Here is a 22,290-nt window from a genome sequence, read left to right as displayed (position 1 = left end):
TGTGAGCTTGTCTACTGTTCCCATTGGCTCATCCGTATTCGAAAATCATGTCTGCATATTCCGCTTTCGTGTACTCCTCCATTTCACTAGGACTTTTCGACTGGACACTGCAACTTGTACACATACACTGCTGTCTACAGACGTGCATATCAGGACCGACAATGTCCGTTACACATTACGCTATCTGCATTGCTTTAGTGTAGTTTTCTGCCATCATCCCTCAGACAGCGCACTGAATGGAATACTGTAAGTAGACAACATAAACAACGTCAGATGAATACAGTATGTGTAAGATGTGCAGATAAAATACACATAAATAAGGTGTACAGAGGAATAAAATTATTTCATTTCCACACAACTATTTTTGCTTGTAACTTTTGACTGTCATTTCCAAACCAGGGTTCCTTATCTCAAATTGATATACTAGGGCTGGATAAAAAGCAATGGCAACAGTTCGATATTTCTGACATGGCTTTATTCACAGGGGTACAACATTTACGTACCTTTTATACAGTCGGCCCCGTTATTTATTACCTTTTGCCAAATGTTTGGAAGGCGTCGTACACCATTAGCGCGTCCATCTTTGTTGATGTTCCGTATTGACCGCCCTATAGCACGGATAAGTTCATCTCTGGTATTGTACCAGGTCCCTCGCAGTGGTTCTTTCACTTTGCTGAAAAGATCGTAATCGCATGGACTCATATCGGGTGAGTACGATGGATGTTCCAGAATATCCCTTTGCCAGCGGCGCAAGAGGTCCTTGACGGCAGCAGCGGTGTGACTCCTTGCATTATCATGAAGAATGATGGGATCCTGTATCTCCAAGTGTCGTCGTTTTCTCCTGAGGGCTGGACGAAGGTGGTGCTGCAGGAACCTGCAGTACTAGTCCGAGTTTGCCGTCTGCCTTGGAGGTACAGCGTGGTCAGTATTACCCCATCAATGTCATACGCCACAATGAACATCACCTTCACAGCACTTTGTGTAGGGCGCACTTTCTTCGGACGAGAAGACCCTGGATGCTTCCATTCATTTGATTGACATTTCAAGTTTGGTTGGTTCGTATGAGCCAGCCCAGCTTTCGTCCATAGCGACGATTCGTCCAAGAAAGTCGTCATCTTTCCTTTGGTACCGGTCCAACAAGGCCTGTGCGACAGCATAGCGGTGCCATTGTTAAATCTCGGAAATTTCATGAGGTATCCAACGCCCTGTAATTTTGTGGTAATCCAGAATGTCTTGCAGAATGTGGAGCACAGTTTTGTGACATACTCAGACTTCCGCTCCTAACTCACGCGCAGTCCATCGGCGATCAGCATCCAACAGGGAAGCAAGGAGTTGAACTGTGTTTCCCTCCACGCGGGGTCGTCCTGTACGGAGGTTGTCCTGAAAGGCATTCCTGCCTTCCCGGAACGCTTTAACCCATCGTGCCACTGTGCGATATGGCAACGCTGCATCGGCACATGCTTCACACAGTCCCTGAAAACATTCTTGTGGACTACGACCTCGTGTCACTTTATTTTGATCCAGGAAAGTTGCTCTAGTTTTGTAAACGTGGACTTAGGGCGCTCGCACTATCCCTATGAAAGTCAACGTTCTACACACTGCAGTAGATTGACAGAGTACTGTCGCCGCTGGTTGCACTAACTCATCTAACAGTCCTTGTTCATGTCCACACAGCTGGCATCTCTCGAATGCACCATCGTCACGTGACAGCAGTGTTGCCATGACTTTTTATCAAACCTATATATGTGCCCTTCGCCATCATCCCTGAAAGTTTGTAACACTAGCCCGGAAATACCCTGTATGTTTTCAATCTTGTTTATTTCTGGACTTGGGAGGGTTTTAAGACATTATTTATTAGTCAGTTTATTTAAAAAAAAAAAACTTTATGGGTCTTGGAAGCAATATCCTTTTCATTCTGATAACTGAAGATATTGGACATCCCAGGTAATTAAAAGTATTTATCTACTCCTATTGCTTCTTATTTATTACCGTTTTGCTCCTGATTGGGTCTCTTTTTTTAAGGTAATTGTTTTAGTTTTAGTATTGGATATGCTTAATTCATATTTCGTTGTATGTAATTAATTGTAATTATATACAGTACAGTATAGATTCTTTCAATGTGTCTACTAAATCTACTATTACGACTTGATTCTCAGCATATAAAATACCCTAAGGGAATAATGTCATATAACATACTCTAACAAGAGAATAATGTTTCGAATGGTAACAATATTAATGAACATCTGAAAATCAATTACGTACATTTTCAGCATTAAATTTAACTCAATGCTGTAAACACGTTCCTTACCAGATATTGATCCTAATGTAGGAGCACAATAATTATCTGCCAGTCTACATATATTGGCATTCACTCAAAGGAACCCACAGGTGAAATTCCTAAATCATGCAATTGTCAAGCAAATTTGTCCAAAGTTTTACCACAGACTATTTCAATACTATGATGTGCATACACAAGATTTCATGTTTACTGTCTACTGTATAATAGATTTTGAAAAAACTACTTTTACGCAAATTAGCTAAATAATCCACACGACGGAGGATTAATCGTTTTGTCAAATAAAAATACTGTGACTTCAAGCACATCATAATAAAAACGTCATTACGGATTTTTGTACCATCCTTATTGCTTCAAAAAAAAAAATTCTGAACTTTAAATATTTTTTCTTACATATATTTTTCTTTTTTGTATTTGTTTACAGTAATCTCACTAGAGGTTTTGATTTATCTAGAGAAAATTAGAACTCGAGTGGGATTTAATTGACTAATTTACAAGATTAGAAGAAAGTGGCCTATATAAAGATTAAAAGAAATAAACTACTCTAATATAATAAAATATTAATTGACGTACTAAAATACTAAACTGTACTGAAAATGTATTATTGTACCATCTCATCATTACAAATATTCCGTTAGATGACAGTAGTGTGTTATGAACAACTGTTCTCTTGTTACTAGTTGTGTCAACTATATACTCTTCATTGAGCTCTACGGACGATTACTAGTCAAGAAGGCTTTGTTGATTCAGTTTCATTTTTATTAAAACAGTTGCATTGCACTTCAATTATCAATATATATTAAACAATCTCTGATACGTGACTATCCATAATCTCATACAGCAGTAATCTAAATAATACAGGGCTCCTACAAAAGACCTTTCAGGTTTCGAACATATGTAATTTACGTTCTATGAATCTGAGGGGCATGAAAATAGTACCAATGGAAAGAGAAACTCAAAAACTGTTCCGGGTATCGATCCCGGGACCTTTGTCTGAGCACATCAATGCTCTACCGACTGAGCTACCCGGGAACTTCACCTGACACCGTATCAATTTTTCCCTTTATATCCACATATCTCGAATGGGTTGACAAGACACTAGAAACCCAATCGAGTGCAAAATATATGAAGAGTCCACTGCAAGAATGATGGATGTCACTTTCTTATCGAAAATAAACCAAGACTGTCAACGCATAGCTTAAGACATATAGAATGTACATACAGAGTTTTATGGCTTTAACACTGATAGTCATTGTCCAGTAATGATCGGAAAATCACAGTTAAGCTTTGAGCGCTAAGCATTTCAAACTTTCAATTGCTTCTCCTGCAAAATGTATTCCAAATGACATCCATCATTCTTGCAGTGGACTCTTCATATACAGGGACATCATTTTATTTTTACTAACATTTTTAATATTAACCTGGCTATACCTTTCTATTAACGATTGAAACAGGAAACACCGTTTGCTACCCCTTCCACGACTGGAGTTCGATGATACTGGCGTAAAATACAAATCACTCTACTAGGTACAGGAGGGAGGAAAAGTAGTTCATCCATTTATGAAAACTAGGAAATATCGAAATTTTGAGTTTGATAATTTTCATTAGGTTTTTGTTTAATCAAAATACAGTACTATATTAACAATAAGTGTTTTTACTCACGAATTGAGCTGTCCATTCGGACGTATTAATTATGCAGTGTATATTGTACTGTTACAGCACATTAGCGTACAATATATAGAAAGAAGTTAAATTGAAAAATAATCATAATATTGATATTTCAACACATTTTTGAAAATGGTGGCCGTTCATTTCGATACAGGCTTCAGTTCTTTTGTGCATATTATCGCACTATAGACTATTGTACCTAATTCCAATTACCAGTTTCGTCCTTCGTACGAGTAACTCATGTTGAAATAATTCTGTACCTACTCTATAAAAGAGTACCTTACATACTGTAAATTTAATCTTCACTTCTGCCCGATCCGAAAAGATAAAACTACTCAGAAATGCTATCTACTGTCCGTCCAAGAGGTTTTGTCGCAGGGTCGTAGAAAGGGGGGGGGATCACGTTACAGTTAATTACTTAACGAGGCCCTTTTATTCAAGTTATTTTAAACACTTATATTATTACGTAGACGTCCAATTCCTAACAGAAATTAATGTTTTCAGAAAAGAGCTAAGAAAGCCCAGCTACTAGACTTTACAGAGAGGCGAACAGAAGCAGGTGAGGGAAACCGGGATGCGACGTAGGCAAATGGACGACAGTGCCTGTACGAAAATATGATTCAATATTGAAAGCTCTTTCGTCACTGGAAAACGCGAACATATTTCTGAAACGTACTATACTCAGTAACTCAGTACTGCTTACGCGCCCTCGGCTCTGTGTCGTGAACGGTTGGAAGTTTACCAGTAGAAGGGGTGGGCGTGAAGTACATTCAAAAACTCAGGTAAAATAAAAATTGAAGTAAAAATAAAATGATGTCCCTGTATATACGTTGCTGTAGATACGTTATCAGAAAACCACAATTTCAAGTCTCACAGAGTTTGTGTGCACTCTATGTTGGTTTCTGGCGTCTTGGCAGCCCACTCGAGGTATGTGGATATAAAGGGAAAAATTGAGACGGTGTCAGGTGAAGTTCCTGGGTAGGTCAGTCGGTAGAGCGTTGGCGCGCTCAGCTAAAGGTCCCGGGTTCGATACCCGACCCCGGAATAAGTTTTCCTTTGAAATTATTCAAGTCTGCTGCACAGGGAGCTTTACCTGAAAGCTAGATTTGCAGAAACTCAGAAAGTTTAGTTCCTTACCTTGAAGATGTTCAATGTGTCCCTCCTTGGTAACACGGCACACATCAAGCCTATAGTCAAGTTCCACGTAGGTACGCGGATTTTCCGACCTTCAGATTCTCGAGGTTACATCATCTGTTCACCTTACTTCGTCAGAAAACACCACGGAACGAATAAATTCATCATCGTTTTCAATTAACGTCTGCATACTTATGCATAAATTTCTTCGTAGCACTTTGTCCTCTGGTTTTAGGGCTTGCAACATAGTCGGTACGGATGAAATCACAACCGCTTGCGAAGAATCTTGCCTTAACATCAGTGTATTTACGGATTGTAAGCCCACTGGGTGGATCTGCATCAAACTTTGTTCGGTAATACCGTTGCACATTAATAACCGACTGGTTCAGATGAAAATCAAGCACACAAAGAAATCTTTTCTATCCTCTATAGGAGCCATTTCTCCTCAACAATGAACAAATTTGTTTATATGCGCTTTTATGAGACAGTTTTACCAACTAGGAAAACAATGTTGCCACAACTAAACTTTTTGAGTTTCTCTTTCCATTGGTGCTATTTTCATGTACCTTAAATTCATAGAACGTAAATTTACATGTATTCGTGACCGGAGAGGTCTTTTGTAGGAGCCCTGTGTAAACAAGATAAATGATAGAAAAGTTTTAATTGATGATGAAATAAACATGAATTATTTTAAAATGTAGGCTACAATAATTATTATTGAAAGTACAATGTTGGCAAACAAAGAAACAAATACTAGGGAGGTGATAAAAGCAAATGTTAGAGGGGTGACAAAAATTGTAGGATAAGTAGCCATGATTGGTTGAAACTCGTCGTTCCGTACCGTTTTATTGGTCAAAAACAATATGACGTAGTAAAAGTGCAATAGTCACATTAATAAATTAAAATAATAAAAAATATGTGGAATTTTTTTCTTCATATTTTCTGAAGTTATGTCGAAAATTTGAAGAAAATTTAATAAAGATTGCATCATGTGGAAAATTTAGAATGCGGTACAAAATGTAAGAAAAACTAAATGCGGAAAAAATGTATTTAACGTGTAAAAAAAAATAAATGCGAAAAAAAAAATATTTAGAGGGTTACATAAAACGTGCTAACGAACATTTAAAAGGTTACGTGACTTTTTAAAAATGCGTCTCAGATAAAAAAAAAAAAGCATTACGAATTATGAAACTTTAAAGTCCATTCATATTTATAAACAAACACAAAAACATTTATTCTACAAAGATTTTTGGCAAATTTTACCAGTGTATTCCCTCAAGTCATTAATTAATTTATATTAATCATAACAATTGTTTGTATATTTCAGTCAATCAAGAATTGAATCTTTCTACGACCCATCAGCGACAGTAATGAATGAAAGTGAACGAAAAGAATTTATGGTTGTTTTTGAAGATATTTTAGGAGACATGGTAATAAAACAAGATGATCAATACACTTCCGATGTTGTTGATCGGTTTCAAAAAGTGAGTTCAAGCTTCACGATTGTAGGTAATATATTGTCGTATTTTAAACTTTGATTTTCAAATTATTACTATTACTATCATTATTACTGTTATTACTATCATATTATTATTATTATTATTATTATTATTATTATTATTATTATTATTATTATTGGGTAGTAAGAATAAAGCTTACGTATTTTTTCAAGGTTTATACTTATGAGTATGAGCACTTCCTGTGATTATATACTCGTAATCACTAGAACATACTCATTTTCGTAAGAATAAAGACATTCTACCTAACGCAAATATATACTCATCTCTACAGGCTTCTTGATCGTTTAAAAGTTAGTATATACTCATGTTACCTATCTCTTTGACCACATCGTACCGTGATGCTCAGTTTTTTTATAGACTTTCACATGCTATCTGCATGTTGTAGTGGTTTATGTTTTGTTTTTTGTAAATTTTAATAATGGATAAATAAATAAATAAATAAATTAATAAATTAATTAATTAATTAAATAAATAAAATTAATTAATCAAGTAAATACATAAGTAAACAAATTAAATAAATTAAATAAATAAGTAAATTAAATAAATAAAGAGATAAATAAATAAAATAAAATAAATAAATTAAATAAATGAATAAATAAATAAATAAATAAGTAAATAAATATGAAAGAGAGAGTGAATCAGATAAGTGACGTTAATAAAGCAGGAAACAATAAAATACTACTGGGAAGTCGTCATTACGGGATGTTGGATAGAGATTACAATCTATTTCTAGAATTCCAGTTATGCTAATTGTATTTTTTATTATGGAGCAGTTATATATAATTTTAAAGTTACAAGTAATTGCATTTTGCAATTCAAATTTTACAAAATAAACTGTAATTGTTAATTATATTTAACAATAAACTACAACCTAATCTTATAATTTGATAGCCATTCATATACTTATAGGTTATGTTTTTTTTATGAAGAACAAATACGTATTTAGCCAATTTCACATTCACTTTTGTGAACCGTTAAAGGCTTCTGAAGTTCACGTCTTTTTCTATATTTTTCCATGAGGCACTACAACGTTCATAAATTATGCCATTTCTTTTTAATTTAACTTCAAACTGAACACAAATCAATAAATACTCAGAATTGAGCCTTCTACAAACCATACTCAGAATAACATGAGAACGAACTTATAAATATGAGAATATACTAGCTTTTATTCTTATCAAGCATGAGTATATATTCTGTACAAGATGGACGCTTGAGTATATTCTACTATGCTTCCATGTTATGAGTATGTAATCAAAAATGAGTAGGTACTCAAATGTTTTTATTCTTACTAACAAGAGTATTTACTAAAAAAAGTCCAGTATATACTATATACTCATGTTTATTCTTACCACCGATTAAATAGAACTATCATTTTTAAATATAACTATAAATGATTGGAATGACATACCTGCAACGGTCTTTGAGGGCCGTCCTTCTTTAAGGAGATTCAAGAATAACTTCAACGTTGCGCATAAAGTGTACAATAAATTAAAATTAAGGTGACATTTATTTTTTTAAGGTGACGTGTATTTATTTAGCCTGACGAGTTACTCCCTTGGTTTGAATTGTAAATTATTTAAAAATAGTTGGTATGAAGGTCTTAGACTAGAAATGTTTAGTTTAAATATAATTCTGTTTATAAGTTAAATATTGTTTTATTTAACGACGCTCGCAACTGCAGAGGTTATATCAGCGTCGCCGGATGTGCCGGAATTTTGTCCCACAGGAGTTCTTTTACATGCCAGTAAATCTACTGACATGAGCCTGTCGCATTTAAGCACACTTAAATGCCATCGACCTGGCCCGGGATCGAACTGTTTATAAGTATGAATAAGGGTGTAATTGTTTGTCTTATTTGAACTGTTGTATTGGTGAAGCGTGGTGAGTCAGTGAAGTTATGGTTTTACAGTGCAGTGAATAGTTTCGATCAGTGATAATTTATAGTGTCAATGAAATGTGTTCTATAGTGTCTGTGAAATGTGTTCTAAAATGTCAGTGAAATGTGTCATAGTACCAGTACAGTGAGCGAGATGGGATTAAAGTGAAAGATTATTATCAGTACCAGTAGGGCCTATATATATGTAGGTTGTAATGTAAAATTAGGTTCACGTATTAATTAGGTTATTTGATGTGTTATTATTAATTGTATTATTGCGTATAATTGTATTGTGTATTGTAATTTTATTGTATATTATTTTTATAGTTTGTACGACTGCCACCGGGTGCTTGCCCACTTGCAGTGTAAATAAATAAATAAATTATTATTATTATTATTATTATTATTATATTCTTTTCAGATAGTCAAATACACTATCCCTGGACAAAAATTCACTCGAGCAGCAGCATTGATGAAAGCATACAGAACTCTAGCTTCGGAACAAGAACGAACACCAGAGAACATTCGATTGTCAATCATAATGGCTCTCTGTGTACAAATGGTTGGTAAACATTTATCATACTTATGAACTAAAGGAAATAACTTTTCTGAGACAGTATCAGGAGTGTAGCAATCTCTGTGGGCAGGAAGGTAATATTTCCAGTGTTCCTTTCCCAGGTTTACGAGATGGATATAAAATATCTAAGCTCAAGGTATCCTTGGAAGAAACCGGATGTACACTGACGTTCAAAAAGGTATCCGACCTACGATTTTTTGATCGTGTAAGCGAACTTTCTAACAACGGGATAAAAGGTAAAAAGGTAAAGGTATCCCCGTAACATGCCATGAAGGCACTTGGGGGGCATGGAGGTAGAGCCCCTTGCTTTCCATGACCTCGGCACTAGAATGAGGTGGTGTGGTCGGCACCACGCTCTGATCGCCTTTTACCCCCGGGAAGGACCCGGTACTCAATTTTATAGGAGGCTGAGCGAACCTCGGGACCGTTCTGAAAGTTTTGGCAACGAGAAAAAATCCTGTCACTACCTGGGATCGAACCCCGGATCTTCCAGTCCGTAGCCAGCTGCTCTACCAACTGAGCTAGCCGGCCGCCAACAACGGGATAAGTCGGATATTAAAAATTGACAAACTTTGAAAGAGTTCCGCTGCTTCTAAATAGGTGGCACCATTATTGAGAGACGTTAAAAAGTGTCAGGGAAAATGAATATGTAGGTTAAGCATACACTATTCTTCTAATAGACAATATCAGCGGTTTCCACCCAAACTCAGTGTTGTTTTGAAATGAATATAGTGAAATAAAACATTTGATTTTTATAACACGGGTATATTTATCTACGATTTGCAAAACTATTATCTTCGCCATATATTCATAGAAGTAATAACTAAATAATCCACACTTACACCAACAAATTTTCAATCACTATCGATTAGTAGTGTCATATCTTTGAACGTCAGTGTACCTGTAATTTATAAGCGAATAGATCAAAGCGGTGAATTGAACATTGGTATAGATGTTGCTAGTTTAATTGATTGCGAATAAAGCCACGAATTTTGTTTGGTAATCCAGTATGTTCCTGCCTATAATGTCTGTAGCCTACACACTTTATTCATACTTCTTAATTTCAATTCAGGAATCCGCCCCTGAGCACGAGTTCTACTCTTTCAGGGGCGAGCTATAGTTTTTCTGTATATATTATATTTTATGTTACAATTATTATAAAAATAAATAAATAAACAAATAAATAAAACTAATTGAATGAATGAATCAATAAATAAATAATTAAATACATACTTAAATAAAGAAATAAATAAATTAATTAATTAATTTCAGCTCAGTCACTTACACCCATAGCAAATGTGAAGTTCTACAACGTATTAAAAAGTTTCTATGATTGGTTTTTTTTAGTTGGTTATTTAACGGCGCTATATCAACTACTAGATTAATTAGCGTCGACGGAATTTGTGATAGCGACGTGATATTTGGCGAGATGAGCCGAGGATTCGACATACATTAGGCCTATCTGACATTTACCTTACGGTTGGAAAAAACCTCGGAAAAAGCCTCAGGTAATCACCTCAAACGGGAATCGAACTCACGCCCGGACGTAACTCCGTACCGGCAGGCAAGTGCCACAGTCGACTGAGCTACGCCGGTGGCCCCCCTCTATGATTGTTTCGTGTTGTTAATTTGCACATGTCAGAAGTCCGAAGAGTTGTTGGAATCTAATTAACACCATGAGGGCACCATTCAAGAGGCAACTCAGATAGGAGATAATGGAAGAGGGTGGCTAGTTTCTTTCCCCCTTCATCGCATACTCGCTGACTGTTGACGTATTACACCAACCATGGGGAAAAATGGCTGCGAAGGGCCACTGCACTCAAAGCCGCCTTACCCCACTCCACCGGCCCTCTCCTCCGCCTGGTGCTTCTCTAGACACGCTTCATTCAGTGGCGGGTATGGCTTCGATCTCGGGACGTCAGTTTCAGGAAGAGCGGCAGAAAGAATTTTTTGTTACTTACAAAAAGAAGAAAGTCTGTTGCTTAATATGCGAGTTTAAAATTGCGCATATAAAACGCTTGAATATTAAACGCCACTTTAATCGGAAGCATAAAGCGGACTTCGGTGATCTTACAAGTATTTATTTACAATTTTAAAAGCTATTTTCGTAATATTTGTGGAAAGATACAAAACAAGATGTTTATGGTATTTTCAGGATTTAGATAGTTATTATTTTATTAAGTATCTGGAACTGAACTTATTTAAAACTTTGAGTGCATATTAGGCCTACTTGATGCGTTCTCTTTCCAAGAAAGATTTTCAGAAGTAACTGTAATGGACATGGAGATGTTTCTGTTCAATAATCCATTTGTATTTGATGTTACCCAAGCATCAGAGCCACTATAGAGATGCAAAAGAGCACGCCACTAAAGTGTTTAGGAAAAAATTGATTAGATCTCTTTAAATACCTACCAGAGGAGCAATTCCATAATCTGCGCGCATTTTCAATGCGTATGGTATCTATGTTTGGCTCAAATTACTGTTGTGAGCTGTTTTTTCTTTTCAAAATGAATATGACCAAAAGTATCTCCAGGTCTAGAATCACAGACATGAGTTTAGTTTCAGTATTGTGGTTGAGTTGTTCTATTTTAGAGCCAAATATATCCTATCCTTTTTAGTTAATAACAAGAAATTTCGAGGGCAATCAACAACAAAAAAAATGAAAACCAGCAGTATAGGCCTACAGTAGTATTTCGTTTCATTCATATCTCATATATTTTGTTTAATATGTTTTAAAGTTAAATTACAGTGGGGCTTAGTTTTACTTTCTTTAGTATTTATAAAAAGAAGCAATTGATTTTGTTGATCATTATATTGTGTTTAATATGTTTTCAAGTTGAATGACAATGGAGCTTAGTTACTTTATTGGTTTTAAAAAGAAACAATTTATTATGTTGATCATTGTATCTTTTAATATATTGTGCAGTTAAATGACAATGGAGCTTTGCTTTTTTCTTTATTGTTTTTAAAAAAGAAATACTTCATTATGTCGATCACAAGGCAGTTCAAGAATTTTTCTTGCACATGATAAAGGAATAGTTATACAATTGAAAAATATATAATTTGCCTAATGACAGTAGGTGGCCGTCATAATTTATTATTGTATGATACGTGTACTTCCTATAAACAAAATACTGTAAAGGTTTTGAAACAAGAAATAAGAGCGGAGAAATTACTGATGCGCAAGGTGTGTCGAATCCACCACTGCACTTGCCTTAGCAAAACAGCTGCTTTACTCCTCGCCTGTCAATCAAACGAATGAGGGACGAGTAGGAATGTTCCCTCCCTACTTTGCTTATAGTCCCCATCAGGGGCGGTTATTCAGGTGAAGTAGGTGAAGTACTACTTCACCTATTTATGTGTAAAACGCAATTTTATCTCGTGTTAATAATTAATTCTAGTTACTACCGGTACCGTATTTCTAAAATAAGTTTTTTTTTTCAGTCGTTCTGAACAGTGTTTAGTTGTATAAATTGTACCTGTAACCGTCCGCTGAATAGAGTAATGTCAACTGTTACGAGCGCCGAGCGGTGTCTATTGGAACTTACAATACTGTTGAGGTGAAATTATTTTGGCTCCCATTCTCATACAGCACTTGGTTTCCATGGTAACGTGACGTCACGCACTAAAGAAAGATTGTAGGCTATGAGTGAAATGCGTTTCTGAGTCTTTCAGTTACGGAGAATTGTCAGATTTGTAGGAAGAGTAACCAGTTTGCAGATCTATCAGTACTAATAATAGAGAAGGGTTGAAGATGGTCTCCAAGGCCAGGGGCTATTGTTCAAGGGCTGTGAAATTTTACAGTATGTACTACCTGACTCGAGAACAGTATTCTCATTCTCTGTGTCTTAGCAGCCATCCCTGCAGTGGTAAATTAGCTGGCTCTATGTTATTTTATCAGGAATACACCCCACATGCATTCGTCAAGTTTAAAAGTTGTTTTCATGAGCTCGCCAGTTTTGTTCCAGCTCTTGTATTTCAAAGTTTAACGCGCGCGTAAATGTACACATGTAGTTTAATATTGAGTACGTATTATATTAACTTATTTAATATATTTAGGGTATATTAGTGATAAGTGTATATTGTGTATTAATCCTACATGTAAGTATATATTATATGTTTAATCACTATAGCTATCATACAAATACGAGTACCAGCACATAGAAAATGTTGATAAATGAGTGCGAAATATTTATCCCGAAAATGACACAGTTTGTAATTTATTAGAAATGTTGTTTTGTAGACTTAAATATGAGGATAAAAAGATGTTTTAAATTCTTGACGATCTACAGTTCCATTATTTTCTTTGTTTTAAAAAGTGCTAAGAAAATAGAGAAGTTGTATAAAATAACTTTAAAAATTCTTCCGATGAAAGAAGCTTTTCTGTTTGAAAATATTGAAAATTTCACTCGGAATGTTACATCACAGGAGAGACTTTCATCATTAGCTCCATAGCTTTGCATAGAGATATACTGTCCACCGTCAGTTAAACTCAGACATTTTATGAAGATATCATCGACGGTTTGCTGCTTTAAAAGATGGGAGGAGTTACTTTGTATGCAAGAAATTGGGTGAGTCCTGAATAAATTAGTTTTCCTGCTTGCATGTGTTCTAAAACTATTAAAATTGTACGTAGTTTACGAATAGTAGGCCTACTCATTATATTGGTGAAACTGTTCATGCATTTGTTTATGTGAAAAGCACTTCACCTATTTTCTTGGCGGCGAGCCGCTACTGGTCCCCATAGCTGTATTACATTAATCAGATTCAGATGTTTTCAAACAATTTATTGTTCTTCCTCTGACACACATCGTCAAGTGAAATGTACTGCCTGATAATACTTGTAGCGGAGACGGTAAATTCTCTCTCCAGGTCGATAAATTAGGTACGTAAATTACCTCCTGTTTACATGAGTTACGGTACTAGTCGACACAGCGGAAAAGCGTACGGCTTGGAAGCTCTCATGTCGTTATGTTTATACAGGGACGTCATTTTATTTTTACTTCAATTTTTATTGTACCTGAGTTTTTGAATGTGCTTCACTCTCAACCCTTCTACTAATGAAGTTACAACTGTCCTCCACACAGAATCAAGGCCTCATATAGTAAACAGCACTGAATTAGTGAGTATAGTACGTTCCAGAAATATGTTCGCGTTTTTCCAGTGATGAAAGAGCTTTCAATATTGAGTCATATTTTCGCACAGGTAGGGCTTACTGTCAGTTTGCCTACGTCGCATCCCGGTTTTCCCCCACCTGCTTCTGCTCGCCCCTCTGTAAAAGCTGGGCTGTCTTAGCTTTTTTCTGAAAACATTAATTTCTGTTAGGAATTGGACATCTACGTAATATTATACAACTATTTAAAATAAGTTAAATAAAAGGGCCTCGTTAAGTAATTAACTATCACGTGATTTCCCCTCTTTCTACGATCCTGCAGCATAACCACTTGGACGGACAGTAGATAGCATGTCTGAGTAATTTTATCTGTGCGGGTCGGGTAGAAGTGAAGATTGAATTTACAGTACGTAAGGCACTCTTTTATAGAGTAGGTACAGAATTATTTCAACATGAGTTACTAGTACGAAGGACGAAACTGGCAATTGGAATTAGATGCAATAGTCTATAGTGCGATAATGTGCACAAAAGAACTGAAGCCTGTATCGAAATGAACGGCCATCATTTTCAAAAATGTGTTTAAATATTAATATTATGATTATTTTTCAATTTAACTTCTTTCTCTATATTGTATGCTAATGTACTGTAGACAGTATACTGTACACTGCATAATGAATACGTTCACATGGATAACTCAGTTCGTGAGTAAAAACACTTATTCTTAATACAGTACTGTATTTTGATTAAACAAAAACCTAATGAAAATTATCGAACTCAAAATCGCGATATTTCCTAGTTTACGTAAATGGATTAACTACTTTTTTTCCCTCCTATACCTAGTAAAGTGATGTGTTTGTGTTTTACGCCAGTATCATCGAACTCCAGTCGTGGAAGGGGATAGCAAACTGTGTTTCCGGTTCTCTAAAGGTATAGCCAGGTTAATATTAAAAATGTTAGTAAAAATAAAATGATGTCCCTGTATATTCTCCTGCAGAAATAAGTGTATAGTCCGCACCATATACAAACTGGAACACATAAGTGGATCCGTAAAAATGTTTGCAAAGCTATACACATTGTTAATGAGTCTATTATTATCACCATTATTATCATTGCCATTATTTTTATTATTAATAATTATGATTATTAGCAGGCTTAGGATCCGAGACAACTTAATAATGAAGTTACAGTGCAACGGAGTACAGGTGGAGTGAGGTCGTGAGTTGAGTTTTGTTTACCTGTACGTTAGTATACAATCCGGTTCGTGATCAGTTGTACAGTATTCTTCCGTCTCTCCCTACGAAACGAACTCAGGCCATCACAGTGCATTTTAAATTAATAGTGATGTTTTTTCGAACTACAGTAGTTGCAATTATGTACAATGTACAGGGACATCATTTTATTTTTACTTCAATTTTTATTGTACCTGAGTTTTTTAATGTACTTCACTCCCACCCCTTCTACTAAGGAAGTTCCAACTCCACACAGAAACAAGACCGCAGATAGTAAGCAGTACTGAGTTAGTGAGTATAGTACGTTCCAGAAATATGTTCGCGTTTTCCAGTGACGAAAGAGCTTTCAATATTGAATCATATTTTCGCACAGGTACTGTCCGTTTGCCTACGTCGCATCCCGATTTCCCCCACCTGCTTCTGCTCGCCCCTCTGTAATAGCTGGGCTGTCTTAGCTCTTTTCTGAAAACATTAATTTCTCTTAGGAATTGGAAGTTTACGTAATATTATACAGCTGTTTAATTTAACTTAAATAAAAGGGCCTCGTTAAGTAATTAACTGTCACGTGATTTCCTCCCTTTCTACAATCCTGCGGCATAACCACTTGGACGGACAACAGATAGCATGTCTGAGTAATTTTATATTTTCGGGTCGGGCAGAAGTGAAGATTGAATTTACAGTACGTAGAGTAGGTACAGAATTATTTCAACATGAGTTACTAGTACGAAGGACGAAACTGGCAATTGGAATTAGATGCAATAGTCTATAGTGCGATAATATGCACAAAAGAACTGAAGCCTGTATCGAAATGAACGGCCACCATTTTCAAAATTGTGTTTAAATATTCATATTATGATTATTTTTCAATTTAACTTCATTCTCTATATTGTACGCTAATGTGCTGTAGACAGTATAATATACACTGCATAATGAATACGTTCGCATGGATAACTCAGTTCGTGAGTAAAAACACTTATTCTTAATACAGTACTGTACTTTGATTAAAGACAAACCTAATGAAAATTATCAAACTCAAAATCGCGATATTTCCTACAGTCGAGCCGTTCTTATTTCCGGCAGCGAATCACACGACAGCTTCTGGTCAGCTGACACGCTGCTTCACTGGCAGTGGTTGTCGTCAAGGTTATGCAGACGACATACCGCTTCCCGCTCACGGTGGATGTTACTGTGTTGTCAAGTCTACCTTTGTACTCTTAACGAAGTTTTAGCACATGTGTAGTCTTAAACATCGAACGAAAAATTATTTCCTACGATAAATAATTAGTAATATATGAATATATAGTATTATATATTATTGTTATTGTTGATCCTAGCATCCCAGGACACAGAAGACTTACCATGCTGTGCTATAATTGGTTTTTACGACCATTTGAAGTAACGATTTTCGTAAATACAGAAACAATATTAGAAATTACTAAAATGGGACAAAGCTCTAAAATATAATAAATAAACATTTTTTATGTGAATGAATAACTAAAACCACACATCCTGTAAATTAAGTAAAATATGTTAGCATTAAAAATTTTGTCATGATAAGTCATTGCTACATAAAAAAATTACACGAAGAACCTTGCCTAACGGTATTGTTCAATTTAGAGGTGCTACGCCTAGATCGCTACAATCATTGTTAGTACTGCCGCCGCCATAGTTCTCAGTTTATTTTCTTCTTTGCCGGATTGTCCGTACTTCTCTGTCGTTATTTGAGAAACCGTGAACTTGTTCACATCACACGCATCAGCTGTTCATTGCATCACTTGCATTAAAGGCAATAAACTACTCTTATATTACGTTCATTTTCGAAATAATCTCCAATGCTAAGAATCATTTCTCTGCTTTGCGAATTGATGGTCTTCCGACTCCTCCGCGGCATTGTGATGCTGAAAACTCAGCGATAACACAGCACTAACAACAATACCGACTGATTGTTCGACAACCAGCTATTAGAACTGCGTTCGTTCACTATTGGCTTGACAGAGATTTAGCAACACCGCTATTGCCTACCTTCTTCGCGCCAAAAGTCGAGAAGGCGTGGCCACGCCGGAAATAAGAACGGATCGACTGTAGTTTACGTAAATGTATGAACTACTTTTCTTCCTTCCTATACCTAGTAGAGTGATTTGTGTTTTACGCCAGTATCATCGAACTCCAGTCTTGGAGGGGGGAGCAAGCGGTGTTTCCGGTTCTCTAAAGGTATAGACAGGTTAATATTAAAGATGTTAGTAAAAATAAAATGATGTCCCTGTACATGGTTGTTCATTGTAACGCTAACGCCTTCAACGTCCATGAGGGAATTGAAAACTTGTGAGGTATCTATCCTTCTTCATTTTCCACAGTCACTAGATTGTACTATTAACAGTAGAATATAAGGCAGCACATTGCCGTCGTTGTTTACATTCACAGTATGTCTGTCTACTATGTTCAAGGAACTCTACAGTCAAATACATTGGTTGCTAAAGTGTCCCGGATTCTAAGCCTGATTATTAGAGTCTGTTTCTTTACTTTGTTTGGAACTTTAAAACATACGGTACTGATTATAACACTTAAACGTAACCTAGTAAACATACTAAATAACGAAATCTGCTTATTCAACTCATTCAACCATATATCCTGTGGAAATGTTGGCGGTGTCAAAAGCTACACTAATGTCAGTAAGCCACTGATGCATAGGCTACTACTTTTTAATGAGTTGCGTGTTGGAGGTCTGTTGTCTTTATTATTATTATTATTATTATTATTATTATTATTATTATTATTATTATTATTATTGTAGGCCATCTACCCCGGAAAAATGCTGGCCATCTCTCCTTTTTTTACGGGAGAGATGGCCATACCGCGTAATAAAAACTGGCTGCAGTGAAGAGAACAAATACAGTCAAGATAGAATGTTTAAATATGCCTTACCTCTTTAATAATGATTCCAGCAAATTTCCTCACAAAATGCAGTATTTCTCTATTGTTATTTCAGAAGGTGAAAAATTATTGCTTGCTCACAGATTCACGAACGGCTACAAAACGCGAAAATAATAACCTTCCTTTTTCGCAGGTGCAACAATCACTTCGTTTAATTAACATCTGGCGGCAAACCGATTTTCATTGGAAACAGATGATTAGAATAAAAAATAAGAGCGGTTGGTCGTCTCACCCGCATGGCTATCTCCGCGGAATTACCCTACTACTTTTTAATGAGTTGCGTGTTGGAGGTCTGTTGTCTTGATTATTATTATTATTATTATTATTATTATTATTATTATTATTATTATTATTATTATTGTAGGCCATCTATCCCGGAAAAATGCTGGCCATCTCTCCTTTTTTTACGGGAGAGATGGCCATACCGCGTAATAAAAACTGGCAGCAGTGAAGAGAACAAATACAGTTAAGATAGAATGTTTAAATATGCCTTATCTCTTTAATAATGATTCCAGCAAATTTCCTCACAAAATGCAGTATTTCTCTATTGTTATTTCAGAAGGTGAAAAATTATTGCTTGCTCACAGATTCACGAACGGCTACAAAACGCGGAAATAATAACCTTCCGTTTTCGCAGGTGCAACAATCACTTCGTTTAATTAACATCTGGCGGCAAACCGATTTTCATTCGAAACAGATGATTAGAATAAAAATAAGAGCGGTTGGTCGTCTCACTCGCATGGCTATCTCCACCGGAATTACCCTACTACTTTTTAATAAGTTGCATGTTGGAGGTCTGTTGTCTTGATTATTATTATTATTATTATTATTATTATTATTATTATTATTATTATTATAAACATTATCCATAACTTCAATGTTCCGCACAGTCGATCCTGTGATTAACTATGTAGTTAATCATTTTCCATAATTTTCAATATTCATTATGATAGTCACCGTAATTTAATTTGGCATGTTACATTTGTTTCTTTGTTTGCCAACATTTCAAACTGCAAATTCTTTACGGTACTATAAAACATGCTTTGCGATCGTCATTTGTTTACAGCATAGACAGCAGTGGCGTATACTGGTTAAAGGGTTTGGGCTACCATTGACCCTATTATTACACAAAATATATTTTAAAATCCCTATAATCAAATTCCTTACATATTTATGTGAATTCCAGACGTCTTGATTGGAACGAAAATACGTTGATGACTTCGTCCTTGAAATTACAGTTGGGCCACTTGCAAAGTTTCTGTAGAAATGACTTTTCAATGGATATTAGTGCCAAGCCGGATAAACGTTCTTGTGTGTGAGTTGATCTACAGTAGGATTTTATTCTCTTCAACGCAGAAAATGTTCTTTCTACCGATGCTGACTTAGCTGGTATTGTCACAATTAATGTTGCCAATTTAAGGACTTCAGGAATAACTTGGTTCAGCTGGTTTTCATATATGGCAGATAATATTTCATGGATAGGTTTGTTCGAAAAATCAAAGACTTCTGCTGAATATATTACACTTAATTCATTTTTCAAACGTACTTGATCAAAGTGACTGTTATAGGACTGAAATAATTTGTTTAGTGCCTCATTCGGGAAGTTTTCTCTATAAGCAGAAAATTTTTGAGAATCTAGAAGATGTGTGAACTGAAGCTTTCCATAATCAGAAAATCTGTCAGTAATTTCCATGTGCATACGATCTAGTATGCTGTAGTACAGCTGCCTGTATTTCAATTCATCATCTCCTTTTCTTCGCTTTAATGGTGGTTCCATTGTATTGGCTGTAGAATTTTCATTTTCCATATTACTCCGTATGGACGGAAACCCACTACGTCTGAACTCGAATATAGTATTTTTTAACTTTGATACCTCTTGCAAGCAGTATGCTATGTCTAGACTTTTTGTCTGAAGAATATTGTAGAGCACATCTGTATGTGCGAACACTCTAGCATAGACTTCAAGAAGAAATATATTCTGAAACTGTGTGAAAAAATTCAAATATCCTTGAGCCTGCACATTTACAGCATCATCCCAGTTTTCTTCAGAGTCATTACAAATGATATTTTTAAAGAAAGCAGTCCGTTTTTCTCTGTATTCCTTTACTGTATTTACAAGCCGAGATGTAAAATTCAATCTACTTTTGGGAGTTTCTTGTTCATAAATTCCTTGAGTTTTCTGATCTTTTAGGAGATGATGAGAAAAATGCAGCTAAACCCGACAGTGTTTTGAAAAAAAAAATGCGGCATTCTGGAATGGATGAAGTAGTTTGTTGCAAAACTAAATTGAGAACATGGCTGTAACAATAAACAAATAGTGCTTGAGGATACTTTTCTTGAACTTTTGTTTTTAAGCCATTAATATTTCCCGCCATAACTGAAGCACCATCGTATGTCTGTGCAATTAACTTATTGCCGACATTGTATTCTGCTATAACACCTTCCACATGCTGAAACAAAGCAGCAGCAGTTTTGTCCGAACTGACATTTGTGAATCCTATAAACCGTTCTTGAACATTGGCAGTACTGTCTTAAAACAGTGGACAATTGACTCTGATTAGAGCAGTCACTTGTTTCATCAACAACAATGGCCACAAAAGGTTTTATGTTCTTTATCATAACCCCACTTATAGCAAATATTAAGTCATTCTGAATTGCGAGAGAAGTACCACGAAATACTGTTGAACTCTCAAGATGATTGGCCAGTAAATGGTCAAATTCACTTAAGGAACTTAAATATTCAATACAATTTCCTATAATGTCTGATTCCACACTCTCGTTATGACCCCGAAAAGCCAATTCTTGTTTTCCTAGAAAGCAAACTGCGTTAATAAGATGCAGTAAAATCTCCCGATTTTTTTTTCACAAGAGCACTGTGTTGGTTGATGTGTAGAGCTTTTCGCTTATCTAGCTGTAAATCAATTCTTGTCTTCCCAAAATTTGCAAAGTTCATGCTACTACAAATATGAGCTTTTGATTTGTCGTATTCTAGGACCGCCGTTCGAAGGGAGTTCATATTAGAAAACCCCTCTTTTGACCACACATTAGTTTCGCGACTAAATAACAAACATGGCCAGCAAAATAGTTTAGACAGTTTAGAAGTACCACACGACCAATTCCACTTACCATATGATGTTGAAGTGAAATGGCGTGTGTACTCTCGCTGTTTTTCTTTTACGTCCATGGACAAATTTAACTCAGGAGTTGGTCTTTCCATTTTCACAATTTCAACTTTCTCGTTGTTATGTACGACGGTTAAAAGGCACTTTTAATAAACCTTCTATTACACAGTCATTTTCAACACAAACCTCTCCAGAAACTTGTTCTGCCATATTTTTCACAATATCACTTAATTGGGAAATTAAAAACTTAATAATTCACAATTAATATAACTCTTAGACACTCGAACAAATCACAGATTTAAAATAATGCACTGCAAGAACACAATCACATTCAATTGCTAGCGTACTAAGCGTATTGCTGCTTCGCGCCTGCGAAGAAACCGATCATGAGAGCGGCAACTCGCCCGCCTACAGTGCACGATGGAAACAGGAGGGAGCGGGGGGGACGGGCAGTTGTGCGAAGGACAGCGTGAGCGAAACTGTCACAGGCTACCTCACGTAGCAAGCGGTTTCTCCAGCGATGCCGCCTTGACAACTTGTTTCTTTTCGAGAGCAGAGAGCGCATATAAATCTAACAATTACTTTAATTTTAATTACTATGGTAAAACTAATAATACAAAATTATTACATTATGTTATATTATAAACTTTTTCTTTTGTAATTTCCTTGGGCTACCGCCGGTAGCCCCGGTAGTCCGCAAAATACGCCCCTGATAGACAGTCAACTGAAAATGGCGCCTCCGTCCAAACGTTTTGGTGAAGCTAACATTAGTGAATTATTTCGAGCAACAGTAAAGGCCAGACGTGTTTTTGTATCGCTCC

At 35.9% G+C, this 22,290-nt stretch overlaps 1 protein-coding gene across 1 annotated transcript in view; it reads left to right on the top strand.

The window, feature by feature from the left end:
* Positions 1-22,290, top strand: part of LOC138704491 (farnesyl pyrophosphate synthase-like) — a 44,243-nt gene that overhangs the window by 2,277 nt on the left and 19,676 nt on the right. Inside the window, exons 2-3 of the mRNA XM_069832413.1 lie at positions 6,426-6,582; positions 8,919-9,059. Of these exons, the coding sequence (XP_069688514.1) occupies positions 6,426-6,582; positions 8,919-9,059 (298 nt within the window). The remainder of the gene's footprint in view (positions 1-6,425; positions 6,583-8,918; positions 9,060-22,290) is intronic.

The sequence above is a fragment of the Periplaneta americana genome, chromosome 8, assembly GCF_040183065.1.
Source record: "Periplaneta americana isolate PAMFEO1 chromosome 8, P.americana_PAMFEO1_priV1, whole genome shotgun sequence".
In the NCBI taxonomy this organism is placed as follows: domain Eukaryota; kingdom Metazoa; phylum Arthropoda; class Insecta; order Blattodea; family Blattidae; genus Periplaneta; species Periplaneta americana.
This window is presented reverse-complemented; position numbering and strand designations above follow the sequence as displayed.